The sequence below is a fragment of the Trematomus bernacchii genome, unplaced genomic scaffold (genome assembly GCF_902827165.1).
Source record: "Trematomus bernacchii unplaced genomic scaffold, fTreBer1.1, whole genome shotgun sequence".
In the NCBI taxonomy this organism is placed as follows: domain Eukaryota; kingdom Metazoa; phylum Chordata; class Actinopteri; order Perciformes; family Nototheniidae; genus Trematomus; species Trematomus bernacchii.
Window position 1 is genome coordinate 777,885 of NW_022987588.1, and position 15,219 is coordinate 793,103.

Consider the following 15,219-nt stretch of genomic DNA (forward strand, 5'->3'; position numbering starts at 1 on the left):
TGTTATCAAACAGTTGCTTTTAACAGTAACAGAGCAACATTCAAATTCATAAATCACTCTCTTTTTAGCTTAAAAAAACGATTAATCAGCTGGTCGCTAAGGGGAGCTGCATTTCCAGGCGCTAATTATGTGTAGATTTGTCACCATGAGCGACCCCTCTAATGATCTCCATATTTCTATTTGTTAAATGAATATTATAATAAGAAGATTGATGATAGCCCAGGACTTGCATCCTAAGCACTATAACTTTAAAGAAAATTCAATTTATTGTAATGCAATGTGGAGTTTTGACCTTTAGAATTACCTTTGTAGAGGTTCTTCGGCAGCTGGCAGGTGTGACCACAGCCGTTGGAGCAGCACTTTTTCACGGCTGAACACTCTCCATCTTCCTCACAGCTCTCCACGCAGGCTGCTGCGAAACCGCTGGCCTTCTCGGGGGCAGGACAGTCACCTTGTTTCCCTCCCTCTACTGACTTTAGGAACTCACAGCTCGTCAGACACTCGTAGTGCTTCTTGGGAAAGAGCGGCTGAGGAGTGGGGGAGGGATGAGGAGGAGGAAAAGGAAAATATACGTCAGATTCCTTTTTAATTCCAACCTGGCTGTAAACAGGCAGCTGTGAACTAACAGGGATTGTCCTGTTTACTTTTCAGATAATGACTCACCGCAGCGGTGGGTACATTTACTTTGATTCACAGAATGTCATTACAGAGAGTTACTTCACACACCTCTCAAACTTTCCTCTTATTGAATTTTCCCACTAAGTATGAAAAGCTCAAACACTTGAGTCTGAGGCGACGACAGTAGTTGTGGTAGTGACATACCTCGCATAAATCCTGGCATTGATTTTCCTTCAGGTCCCAGGATTCCTTGCAGGGCTCCAGGCACTGTGAAAATGAGAGAATGGTGTCAGTCCTTCAAAGAGCCAGCCACATCAAAGAGCCAATGCTGCGGAGATGCTTTCTGTGCTTGAGCGCCTCACTCAGCCACTTCCCCTGCACGTACACAACAACCAATCACACCTCTTTTTGTTACAGAAGCCTGGCATACCTTCAAAGCGCATAAACAATCTTCAACAAAAGCAAGCATTAGGCAAAGGGGGGGGGGGGGGGGGGAGTCCATTATGAGACAGGCACACCCTAACTGTGTATAGAAATGTTCTGATGCTTGGATCTAGTGTACCCAAGCAGATTCTTTCTTAAATGCTATTAGCCTCCCATACTGTCTACGCCTCATTCTCTTCCCCCCACTTATCATGCCTGTGTCTGAGCCTTATACACTCTGGCACTGGTACCCAACTTTGTTTCTTTTACCACGCTGAACGGAGAGTGCTTAATAAATGGTACACTTGGTTTAATGTTCTTGGGATTCCCTTTTCAACACGTGGAACACATTTACTGAATGTTTGGCATAGGCATGGGATAAAAGCAAAACCTCAGCGAGAGTGCAGCTCAAAGTCATTTTGCCAAACATAATGGGATGATAAACTTTCAAATGAAAGTTTACCAATCTAGTCATACTTATTTTGCTTTAAATACTATGACCGACCCTGGATGAATCAACTTCAATAAAAGCAAGAGGAATGTCCAATAGAATCGGGCAGATGCTGCTGCAGGAAAGGGAATACGTTCAGACGGGACAGAGAGAAGCGAGGGTTTTATATGCTCCCGTTGCTCGCCACGGACAGCTGGTGTGAAAGAGAAGAGCAGGCTCAGTCAAACAGTCAAACCACTGCCAGGCTGCTTCTATGCTGCACTGGGAGCAGCCCAAACCACACCAACTAGAGAGCTGCCAAAGTCACTCATTCAACTCCATTTAATTTATACTCCTGCCCCCGCTACAGTAATAAGACAGGGCACAGCAGTGAGTTTTTCAACACATTCACCTCCATTCTTCATGTGTACAGTATGTTGGTAAATGGGAGATGGAGATATTGTACAGTAGATATGGAGATCTGCCATCAGCGGATGTACACTTTTAGCCCAGTCTCCCTAAAAAGACAGTAAGTACTGTTATGTAAGGTACTGTACAGAGCAGTGGTTAAATGAGGGCACCTACTGTAGAAAGTGTATTTTAAGTTGATGTAAGAAATTCACATTGCAGTCAGGGGGCACAGTTTTATTTATGACTCTTTAATTCACTCATTAGCCAACTCTGTCATTATTATGCCATTGCCAGTGCAAAGTTTATTTGCTTTTTATGGAGTGCGGTGGACAAGCGCATGATGAAACATAAACCTTGCTTCTGGAGGAACATGGTGCAATCAGGGAACACGCACACGTCTGCCAGCGCTCAATTACACTCACCCAAACGAGAAGCCCTGTGTGGACGGTTTGTTAAGTGTTGAGCAGCCAGCTCCAGAGGGCGGAGGAGGCAGGGAGGGAAGGTATTTTCTTAATGACTTTATATAGCAATAAAGACATCCCCGTAATGATGATATAAAGCCTATAGTACTGCCAGAAAGATTATTGAACATCTTGGAGAGAGAGAGCGCATAGAGGAGCTCCAAAAGAAACTAATGTGGTTCCTACAGAGCTGATCGGGTGAAACCACTGCAACACCTCAGAGATTTAAGATGACTTACGAGCTTGAGTGCACTGTCCAAGTTATGTCTCACTGTCCAGAGAGTCTATCGATGCAGTTTTATCATCATCTGCTATTAATATTATGGTGACCTTATATCATTAATTCTGTTTTCAATTGTGTCCTCTGAGGGTAGAGGCGAAGACGCGCAGTAGCAGCAGCCTCAGCATCCCAGCCTCACACAGGCACCAGGAACAATGAGGTGTTGAGGCCATAACTGCGTGCCGCACCAGTGTCTAAAGGACATTCTGCCAGTAGACGCACATGTTAAAGCCCCCAAATCCCTCCTACAAATCACTGAACATACACTCATAAGCCAGGGGATCAAGCTCATTTTACTCATTGAAAGATCTTGTGTGCACGGACTGAATGCATTCCATGGGCTTTTCATGTGGATGAATCTTTTTCTGGTTCACCACAATCACAACTATACAAGTGAAAATAGAATCATCGTTACTTCGAGATGCTCGGGCTTGCGTGCCAAGAAGCATGAATTAACAGCACATTGCGTACCAAGGATTTTGCAACACTTATCAGAAAGCTGGCTGTGTGTTTAGTGTTATATCTCACCCTAAGAGTTCCAGTTTTTTCCTTTTAACTCTTTGAGGGAATAGTAAATGCTGAATTCTGAGAGAAAGTTATATACAAAGAAAATGATACTATTATGGCAGGACAGTTATTTTTGCTGAATGAGTGGATGAATCGGAAATGGTACTCTTATAAAAAGATAAGCATTTGTGTCGAGGCACTGAGAGCTCCTTGCAGGTGTGCTGAAAACTGACAATCTGTCAGCAATCCTACCCAGCCACACCCACAACCTGACATTTAAGGAGGGAAGAGGAGGGCCGACGACAGATGTCTTGCCAAAGCAAATAGGACGGCTGTATATAATTACAAAGGTGCTCTCATCAATCAAATGCCTGAATCCTATTTACACAGTTTGGTGCTCCATCTCAAACCATAGAACTGATGCCGCCAAAAGCATGCTTGGGAGAGTGCCATCAAAGATTTTGTGCAATTTTTTTTGATGGGGGGAACTACCTTCACCTGATCACATACAAATACACACCCTTTTAGCACTGAAAACTTCACTCCTGTTTTTACATGTTGAAATTGAAAATAGCAATACCGCTAAATTGCAACAAACCAATATGTTTTATCACTTCCAAACCTAATTTAAAGCTTTATGTATGTATGAATGGCACATGAAACTGACACTTTTCTATTAATGAGATCTCATATCTGTGGTCCAGCAGTCAGTAATACTGAGTCTAGAAGCTTGGAGCCTTTCAAACATCTACACCAGGGGTGTCAAACTCAAATACACAGTGGGCCAAAATAAAACAATGGGTACTAGTCGAGGGCCGGACTGGTTCAATGTTTATTGCAAAACTTATTGAAATGAACTTATTGCACATATTAAACCTAGAACTAACAAAGCTTAAATTATTGCCTATAAAAACAACATTAAACATTAAATAATCAGTTGCATTCATTTCTTATGGCTCTATCTGCAGATTTTCCGGAGTAATTTCTTACGATTACATTTTTCCACAGGCCAACAACAGCTTTAAAAAAACAATTTCCCTCAAAGAAAAAACCAAACATGCCCTGTTGTCACAAGAAAAAAAGTGCAGAAGGAAACTTTGAAACTCAGTTTGCTGCTCTGTGATGCTAGTTCAAGCCAGATACTTGGCATCTCATCTTGGATGCAAGTTCATCAATGTTTGGGGTCAGGCTCTGAGCGGAGGAAATCCTCAGGTTTGAGTGAAGGTGAGCGTGCAATATACCGGCGGGCCAGATTTAATAGTAATTAGAAATTATCCTGCGGGCCGAAATTAAATCCACCAAGGGCCCCCGGGTCTTGAGTTTGACACATGTGATCTACACAGATACCCCATTGATAGCTATGCTAGTGTTTGACTTCTGAGATCTAATCTTGAAAAACACTCCATGGAGTTGGAGTAGGAGACATAATTGAGCTGGACAAAGTGTATCTGCTGGGTATGGATGCCAACGTCTGGGTCTCCCTGAAGCAAATCTCTCCAGCTGGCAACACAGCTACCATCTGTTTGAGTAGCGTAAGGAATGCATGTAATCATCCAATGTGATGTTAACATATTTCTGGACAAATTTCACCTAAAAAGACACAAATTTACTCTGGGATGTAAACAAGGGCATGGGCTTGTTTCTATGGACTTGCGCTGTTAGTCCTAACAAAAGCATTTGAGCGGCTGATTTCCCCTTTGTCCTCTTATATTCCCATCCAACAGTGACACATTCTGCATGGTTAAGTAGGAACATCCATAGCGCTCTTTCACTCCCCATTTCACGCTGTAATAAAACGCAGCAGTTGTTACTCTGGGGGACCCTGAAAGGCATTCTGTGGGGCCGATGAGAGAGTCAGGCTGAATGGCAGCCAATGCCACAGCCCATCTTCACTTTGTCATGGCTGGGACGAGGCGGAGGGGAGGTGGAGGGAGTGAAAGGGGGGGTAATGGGGGAGGAGAGGGAAGTGAGAAAGATTGGGGGGGTCGGTTCTTGTGCATAGAAGTGCCTTTCTTCGTCATTGGAGCATGGTTATCTCCACCCATCATAAAAATGCGTACAGCCTTAAGTGAGTGACTGAAATAACATAAACTATGAAAAAGTGCATATGGAAAATGTCACGCAAGTGTTTTGTTTTAGTTAATGAAGCATGAACTGCCAACAGTCGAGATTGCCCCCGGCTTAACAATACACAGTGTATACAAAACAAATATGGGTAATAATTCATACTGATGGAGATGACATTTAGCAATTTCGCCAGAGCATATTTGTACACTCATAGGGCGATGAGTGAGAGAGCTATGACTGTGCCTATTTTGTAAATAAGACATAGCACACGCTAAACCACGCACCAGTACATGTGGGTTCCTGTGCGTTCCCTGAATCTAAAATATGGACTTCCCTTATCTCTGTGTGTTACCGAGCTAAACTTAATGTTTCCAGCACTGGTGGTCGGTGTGAAGCTCGAATGGTGTAAACAGATATTTACAAGGTGCCTTTGCAGCCCCTCGGGACGGAGCAGCTGTCTTCTTCTCTGGGAGACTCAGATATGGAGGAATCTCTGTTGTTGATCACACACATTGTAAATCTCACCTCCAATCTCATTGAGTTATGGCTATTTTCTGCTGCCCCGGCGCTTTTCACACTCCCAGGGACCAGACTCAATTATTCCAGCAGCCCTCAGCCCTCTGCTCATATCTATCGACCCGTCCAGAAGCGAATCGTCTGGGTTCTGCTCTCCCCTCTATTGAAACAGGCACTTACTCCACATATTCACTCACTTCTCACTCTATTTCACTTTTATTTGGCCGCCGTCTCTATCATGAATTCCCCAGTTTCTTCTCGGCTCTTTTCTTATCTGCCTTTCATTCCCTCTCCCTCTCACTTGGTGTGGCCCTACCGTAGACCACGTCCGCTCTAATCCAGATACATTTTTAAACTAATCTTTTCTCTCTGTTTTGGCCTTCCATCTGCACTAAGCCAGCGAGATCCTGCTCAGAAAATGGATGTTTTCCAAAACTCTTTATGAAGTAGATACATTTAAAAACACCAGCCACACGTTGCAGCACGGTCAGAGAATGAGCTTTTTATCATGTGATATATCGTTCACATGACTAATGCACTTTCACTTGCCAGAAATGTTATTGGGCCATGTTTGAGTTGCCTCCAATTTTTTTCAATCCTCATTTTCTGTGTGCCAATAGCCAACTTCACAATACAGGAGATGTCACTGACGCATGTGGTTTATGTATGTTGCAAGACAACAGCAAACACATATCAGAGTCTGCTGATAATGTAGAGACATTTTGGAGTCTGGTTCTGAGTTTACCATACCAACATGCCTTTGAAATGGTTTCAAAGAACCTTTTACTGAGGATGGCTGGGAGAATTTCATGCCCTTTTGAAGTGCCATTTACCTAACGCTGTCTATGCAGAATGCACTGCATGTCTGGATAAGAGCTGCTTTTACAGTTAGCCTTGAACAGCACCGAACCTTTATGGCAAAGTCTCTTTTTATACTGCACTTGTGTATTTATCAAATACAGAATGAAATAAAGATGTTCACAGACGAGATAGAAAATGGAACATAGAAGGTAAACAATTTGCCTGCCTATTAGAACTTATGAAGGATTAAGACGTTCAACATTGGAATTATAATGTACATGACTCCTCGCTCTTTATCTGTCTGACATTTGGTCCTTTTCACATCCTCGTTAAGTGGGAAGCCATAAAGAGGAGCATTATCTCAATCGTTTTTATGCTTTCTCCTGTATTCTCATTCATGGCACAGGCCCTTTTCAAGCTATCTTTTAGATTTCAAAGTCAGCTTCTATCCATTTAAAAGTGGTCTTTTTTGAAAGCATGCCTAAAATCTCTAAATGTAGTTGCTTTTCAGATGATGCCCATGGAGACTATGATTATAGGTTAAGCAGACTGAAACATATTTCATCAAGTGCTGGAGCTGTGATCTGACTGACTGTGAAATCATAAGCTAGAAAGGCTTTTCAATACGTCTCTTACGTGCCATTAAGTTCCAAAGGACTGTAAAAATATGGCGAGTAAATCAGGAAGAAGATATCCCCGTCCTGAGCTGTTATGAAGTCTAGACACGCCATTTCCTCAACCTTGCGCGACCTTATAGTGTGTTAAGTCCATGAGATATCGAGTATTTAATTTCGTGGCTGCTGTAAATCAGCATGTGTTGAGCAGACAGTGGAGTGGATCAGGTGGATCACAAAGATTAACCTTGCTGACTTGAGATGGGAGACTGCAACTCAATATGCAGCAAGCTCACGTGGCTGCTGATACATATGAATTAAATATTTTCCAATGACCGCTGGGTTGCTTATCTTAATTCCACGTATTCCTTTAGTAAATGTAATAGGGCTGCTGGAAGGATTCCTAGTCAATGTTGATGTTTTATGTGCAACTTTAACTAACAGGAAAAGCAGTGTGTGTCAATTAAAGTGCGTCTTGAATATTCATTAAAAGCTTTGGTCGGATATTTCAGAGGGTGCAAGGATAGAATTATACCGCAGTGGTTGCTGTGGGGTTTCTATTCTTCAATTACATAATCATCTGCAAACTAACAGGAAACCCAAATGTCTCTGCTGTATTCAGAGCTAGAAAAGACCACAAAGTTGCATGATGCCTGTATGGGGTGCCAGGCATTCTACTATGTGTGTGGAGCAAATTGGTTGCCGTCTCCAGTGTCTCCCTAAGGGTGCAAGTGTCAAAATTGAATGGAAATCTGGCATTAGGTGCATTGGGTGTATGTCAACTCTGTATCTGTTTAGCACTTCTGTCATAGCTGGTCTAAGGATGCAGGATAAAGCTGCCACTGGCCAGATCCTGCACTATCCAAACACCTAAAATAAAGAAAGTTAATTTGTCAGGGGCAAATCTGCTTGTTAAGTCACGTTTTGCGCTGTGCCAACCTGAATACAGTTATGCAGGGATGCCGGTAACAGCAACTCACTGACTACATTTGTTTTTATTCATAAGTAATGTAAGAATCAGGTATTATAACTATGCCAATCTATTCACACCAATATTGATACTGACTTTAATGACACATTTTCCAAATCTTCAAGTGTTTCAAAGCCCCGAGACGGTCATATGCTGTGAACGATTCCAGCTTCAAAATCCCTTCATATTTACAACCAAGTCAACACTGTAGTATTCAAGCTCTACTGGGGATGAGCTCAGACGTACACAGATCGCAACTTTCTGTTTTGTTTCCCAAAACTAGGCTCTGCGACGGTGAGTAACCTAGTAGGTGGTGTCGCAGACATTCTCTGAGCATCACTTTAATTATTAATTTAAATGCAGTTGAGGGTGCAGACAACAAAGAGCTGAAAAGGAATAGCTTGGCAGAAAGTGAGAAGGAAAAGAGGAGGGGCAGGAGGGGCAGTGCATGAATTATACATTTAGCCCACAATCAGAGGTGCCTGCCTTATTTATGAGCAAAAAAGCCCACACAGCTTAGCCAGAATTGTGCTTTGTCTGCTGTGGAATGCAATAGCAGTTCACTTAATACTTAATGACTCTGAAGTTTTACCCAGACACCCCCCATGCACACACACAGACCGATGCACCCCTCCTCTATGAGGGCTCCTTCTCTTGCCATCTTATGTTGTTATGTGGCGCAGTGGCAGGAGTCAAACTTACAGTGGCTGTAACCAGAGCTTCAGTTATCACCTACCTCTGAGCTCAGTTTACATTTCATGACAATTAGACTCAACAGGAAGTATCCATCATGTGGGGTCAGATTGGTGATAAAGGAGGCCTCTCGGTGACGTGGCATGGGAAAGCCAAACCCTTTTCCGTAGTTCTCAGAAAACCCATGTCAGATCTGCCCTAACACATGATTTACTGTATTTGCTCCCACACCACCACACTGACTAATGTTATGATGACAGATGCTAGGAGTGGAGTTGAAAATGCGATCATATGATAAAACACTTCCTCATTGCCAGAGCCATTCTGTCATTGCAGACAGTAAACAACATGAAAGGATGTCAGTGACCACTCAAGCCGTCTCAATCCCCTCCCCATCTCAAATGAACTGAGACTTCTCTCGATATAGGCCAACAACATGTAAAACAAAACACGCCTTTGAGGGGAGTAAAGCCATCCTATAATCCCTTGCTGCAGTCACATTCCACCACTATCTCCATTTGTTTATTTGGGTCTCTGCAACACTTGAAATTCACTAATCCCACTTGCCCTCTCCAGCCTCCACTAACAGCCCCTCAGACCAGCGCAGACTGATAAACAATGTGCCGGCCAACAACAGTGATATAAGGCTTTCTATTTCTCGGATGTGATGATTGATTTCTCTTTTATGAGCATTTCAAAAGCTAAGAACAAAGACTGTTCAAAAAGAGGGTTAACCTGGGTGGGAAGACTTTTGGAAATAAATTGAAAACAAACAAAAGAACCAATGAAGGCGTTTTTTCCATTGCTGATCCGTCAGGAAATCTGAAGTAAAAATCACTCTGCTGAAGGAGTCGTGTCCAGGGTAAAGGTAAAGAGAGCTGTCGATCAGCATCTCTTGACACACATTCTTGTTTTTAATCGTCCTGAAACTGTCACAAACAATCTATGGGATTTATCAGCAGGACGCAGCAGATCTGACTGGAGCTGGAATAAATTGATAAGCCCCCATCCACTAAGTACATCAGCTTTAAGATTCTTACATTTTAATCTTCTCTCCGTCAATGTGACCATTGCCATGATTAGTTCTGTAACGATATATTAACAGAGACCAGAAATATAGCTGCGGATAATTTCTTGCTGTAGCACCTCTAAACATGTGATCTTTGGAGTTAAATGACAGCGAAGTCAACATGAAAGTTATATTGTAATCTACGATATTTAGCCAATACATCCTCAGTAAGAGAAAAAACACTTAGATGACAGCAGATTGTCACAGTGTGACTGGTCATTACTTTTAAAAAGAGGATTTCACAGCAGCTTTGATTACATTAATCCTTCAAGGGAATGAAATCCCGTCTGACAGGGAGAAATCTGTGAGAGGTTGATTAACTCAGAAAATAAATGGCTACTATTTGAAAAGGCTCTGCGGGATCAATAAAAACACAGGTTGGTATGAGACAGCGAGTGTAATTCTTCATGGAGGATTTCCTGGAGTGCTCATCACTCAGATGTTGAACAGGCAGTGTAGCAGAGAGCGGCTTTAGATGTGAGCTTTCACTGCTGGGGAAATACAAACTGCAGTACCTCTGCCTCCTCGCCTCCTCGCCTCCTCTCCTGTGGCCACGTCTTTGGTTTTCTGCTGTGGGGGTTCATTCTCTGCCACCCACCATGTGAATAATGAGCTCCACAGATAGCAGCCAATGAAGCGACCCCCCCTTTAGCCAATGAAACTTAACAACCATGTCCAGATCAGGTCCTTCCTGCTGGGACTGACCAGCCCTGCTTCACACTCCTCCGCCACCCACACACACTAACACTCACACTGCCTCAAACGAGATAAAACATAACAAAAAAAGGCCTCAGAGAAAGTACAGCGACAGCAGGATTTCCACAGCAGAAATCTTTCACATATATATGCAATTATAACATCTATTAAGTCAAACTGGCATAGACTGTTTCTTAAATTCCTCCCTCTGCTTAGCAGTTCCTCTGACAGGCATCCAGACACACTGCCCTCTTGACAGATTGATTTCTGGTCCAGCTTGCTTTGAGGTGTTGGTGCTGGTAATGTGGCTAACACAAGGAGGTGAGACCAACGTCTGGCCTCAGCACGACCAAAAGGTGCTTTGAAGTCTTTCTAAGCACCTAACAACTCCAGCCATGCCTAGCTGTAAACCTACAAACCAGCACCTAATTTATTACATCTTTTCAAAAACACACTACCTACCGCCGAAGAAAAGATGACCACACAAAAGACTAGTAAATCGCATTGACACACTTGCAAAGCTTCAAGTGAGAGTGACCGTTCTACAAAGTATGCGCTGTTGTTTGTGTTTTTAATGAAGATTCATATAAACTTAAGAATGAGGCGGCGCTTCTGAGTTCTTTATATATGTTCATCTGACCCTGAAAAAAGAACAACTGATGGGAAGTTTGACCACTTTATTTTGGCGTGAGAAAATGTGGGGTTTGGGAGACGGGGGTTTGACAAGAAAGACACTTTTGAATGAGACATAGTAGCATTCCAGTGATTGTTATTCAAGCAAACGGCTCCAAAGCTTCCGACATGTGAAGACGAGGGTGCATGTATTCCAAAAGAGTAAACACTTCTTATTCTTGCTCTGGTATGCACAGCTCAGGGTGTGATTGTGGGGAAAAAGCGCTCAAAAGAGCCACCTGGGAAATGTGAAACGTCTATGAAAGACGTGCAGGACAGACAATGATGCTTTCTAAAGCTTTTCCCTGTCGAAAGTCTTTTTAAATAAAGAGCAGGGATGTGGCAGGTTTAGAGAAATATAAGGCAAAGTAAACATCTCCGTGCTAAAATATGTTTTATCACAGTTCAGTGTTTTAATTCTCTTCTGCTCAGCAATCCCCACTCTATATAACTCATTGAGAGATCAGTCTCAAAGGATGAAAAATAAAACTGATTTAAAAAAAATGGTTCAGGATGTTCGTGTGTGTTTACAAGAAAAATATGACACTTTTCTTCCTCAGGAATTATAACTGGTGGCCACGTTCCAATTGCTCAGCAAAGGCCAACTTATCCGAGCATAATGCACATGTCCTTTCTGTCTTCCTTCCCTGAGAGAAGTTTGAGTAATGAAGCGCACCGCTTTGTTGTAGCCCGGCCTTTAGCTGCCTTAAGTCAATCCTAGCATTTGATTTGGAGCCTGGATCACACCCATGGGGGAAAAGCAAAAACCCTGCTAACATCAGACATGCTCTGAATGTGGAAAGCTTCTTGGCCGCATCCGCACACTCTCCCATGCACACGCACAAAACCTATTTTCTTTGCACCAGCAGAAAAAAAGAGAACACCCTGGAGTTTTGAAAACTTTCAGGGAACACGTCCAAACTTCTCTAGTGGGGAAGCTCTAACAGTAGGCAGACAAAATGACAATAGCCCACAGAAAATGCCTGCTGTCTGTTCTCCAGTGTTATGGCATGATAATGACTCCCCGGCTCTCCAAATGCCACTTCGCTTTGCTCTGGAGAGAGGGCATGCAGGTTAATTACCATGACAATGGGGACACTGAGAGCGGGGCCGGCTCTGGACACTGCATAGGAGATGACCGGGATGACTTTGTCTACACAAATGGAAGCGGGGGGCTTTGATTTCCTAAAACGCAGATGGACGAGGTCATCGCATCTTTGTCTGAATTATTAGGCAGTCCTTCCCCGCATTTTCCTCACAGGCGGGGAGCTCTGTGAGGGTCTTTAACAGAGCTCTGGGTGGACAGGCCTTCTGCCCTAACGCACTCCCCGGGAGCCACTGCCTTTGTCTCTCTGTTTGACTGTGTGCTGTTCATGAAGTGAAGAGGCTAATCAGCGGCTGTAGAGCTATTCACAGGGAACCACTGTACAGCATGGGCCCATTTGCTACAATTGTTAAAGTGGCGACAATGGCTCAGTGTTTTGACACACTACACACAGACCCTGAATGTGCACTCGAGCCATTGATGTGGATGTGAAGTGTGGTGGTGTTTGCTTCCACAATATTGACTTCTGGCCGCAAATTAAACTTCAGCACCATGCCGTGGCCTGCATGTTGAATGGCTGAACTTAAAGCTAGGGTACAATTAAACTAATTAAATTCAGAGAGCCCTTGAAACGATCTCAAGAGTGGCCGAGCACCACATTTATATAGCAGTAACACAAGCATGTCATTATTTTTTAGTGCTTACATCCAATCGAGCCTCATTTATTTACGGCCTACCAGTAGGATGAAGGAGTGCTAACTGACATGCTTGTTCGAGCAAGCAGAACAAGAAGTCCATTAAAGAGTTTTTGGGACATTTGCAGAGTCTGAGCAATGTAAGCTGGTTGATTATGAAAACAGTATGCTGTGTTTGGACTCACAGCCAGCAAAAGCCTTCTTCAAACATAAAACCCCGAACGACTGGGGAATGACTAGAGCCAAGAGCCAATGTTGGCCATCACAGTGGAAAGGAAAGAAACAAGTTTCACAGTATTAGTGAAAACAAAAGAGGCTTGACTTTTCAAATGCCTTTACATTCATTTTTGAATTGTCACAGAAGGTTAAGGATACAATTAAAGGACCAATTATTATCACTCGTTATCTTTAAGTTGATTGTGCTTTGCCTCAAGTTGCTTAAATCCCCTCATTGAGCCCAATAGTCAAACGTAATCATTAAAAGAAACACAATATAACAACAGCTTACAATTTACACGCAGATTAGGACACAGTGAGTGATATGATAATGTTGGTAAGAGAAGTTGGTTAAGAGAAGTCACTATACACTTGCTGATGTAGTAGGAAGCACAAGGAACAATAGCACTGCTGTATCCCAGGCAAATGCAAATTGCCAAGGAAACCATTTGAAATTCAAAAGAGAAATTTAAAAATCAAACACAAAGGGTCATTTTGTGAGGCAACTGATACTAGACACTGATTGTGATTTATATGTACACCAAATGCAAGACCGTGTTAAATAAGCATGAGAATAAAGTCAGCTTTTTCCTGAATTTCCAATTAATCACCATCACTGTTATAATGTGATTGGCCCCAAATTCTTAACATGCATTTCTTTATTAGTACACGTTTGGTGGACTTTTGAGAGAAAACTATAAATTCATACAAGCAGTACATCTAAAATGTCATCACCCCCACAATAACATGCTTCCTGTATTCTATCTAAGCTATGTATACGTGTTGTCTATCTCACTTTAAGTCCTCACGGGCAAACCGCAATGAATCCTGGTTTCACGGTCTGTGTGTGAGGAGATGAGAGCCTCTGACAGCTACACAGAGCATTGTTCACATTTCTCCTTTGCTAGCATATCATCCTCCTTATTTCAGCTCCATAGTGTTCTCTGACTACAGTCTATACGGCACATCTCTGAGGGCCTTGTCAACAGCGCAGGGAGAGTCTGATAGAATATGTCAGCGCCATCTTTTCAGAGGAGCTGTCAACACCAGCTTTGTATCAACCTTCTTTGGGACAGGGCACGAAACACAAACAAGCCCTGCGGGAGGTGCGGTGTAAAGCATCCTTCTGAAATTCCAAATGAGACGAGAAGGAATAACAATCACGGTTTGCTTTCATAAATCAACACCCGTTTAAGCTTACCAAATCTTATTTAAATTGTATTTAATTGTCTCCCGTTTACAATAGCAAATGAGTTTCAGTGAAAGCAGAATTAAGGACTAGATGAAAAGAAAATCCTTTTTCTCATCGCAGTCTATGTCAACAGCTCTCGGATTGATACCTGCAGGCATGACAAAACTAGTCATGTCGTGACTCGCACACTTTATGTGGCATTACCCTCTGATAAATAGCCATGTACTTGGCATGTGTTTCATTCATGAAAGAAGGGAAACCACAGTACCTTGGAGCACTGCTTGTGATTCTGGCACCAAACCAAGGATCCGTTATTCTGTGAAAGAGAAAGAAAATGTCATCAGTCATCAGAGGAATACACCCACAATGATCAAATCATCAGATGTAACTCTCCTATCGCAGTATATCTTCAAACCACTTTCCTTAAGTCAAGGCCTTTTTGAGTAACACATTAAAGCTAGACACATTTCAAGGACTCAGCTTTGCATACAGAGTGCCAGGGAAGTGGGGTCAGTCACCAGGGCCAGGGCAAACCTCTGGCCAGTTTCAGCAGAGCACGGTGACCTCAGATCTTCTGACACTCTGTTTGATCTCTCAACATACGTACCCAAGGTCACTGAGGCGAGAACTGATGTCAGCACTCCTGTGCAGACTGCAGATACTGCCAATTTCCTCTAATTGCCGTGGAAGTGCCAACTTCTGCGCTTCAGCAAGGCAAACATTTGGTCCTAATAGTGCAGCGTATTTATAAATCCTCCACGTGTAAATATGGGGAGTTGTCAAGCGAAGGACCAGTGGGGGTAAATGGCTTGTGCAAGTGGTCATTTCCTGAATGCCATTAGG

The 15,219-nt window shown here is 42.9% G+C and overlaps 1 protein-coding gene across 1 annotated transcript in view; it reads right to left on the bottom strand.

Moving 5' to 3' along the window:
* The window catches only part of LOC117481084 (anosmin-1), a 38,074-nt gene that overhangs the window by 17,636 nt on the left and 5,219 nt on the right, over positions 1 to 15,219 (bottom strand). The window contains exons 2-4 of the mRNA XM_034128599.1: positions 14,645 to 14,692; positions 823 to 885; positions 305 to 527 (exon numbers count right to left, since the gene is read on the bottom strand). Coding sequence (XP_033984490.1) covers positions 305 to 527; positions 823 to 885; positions 14,645 to 14,692 — 334 coding nt within the window. The remainder of the gene's footprint in view (positions 1 to 304; positions 528 to 822; positions 886 to 14,644; positions 14,693 to 15,219) is intronic.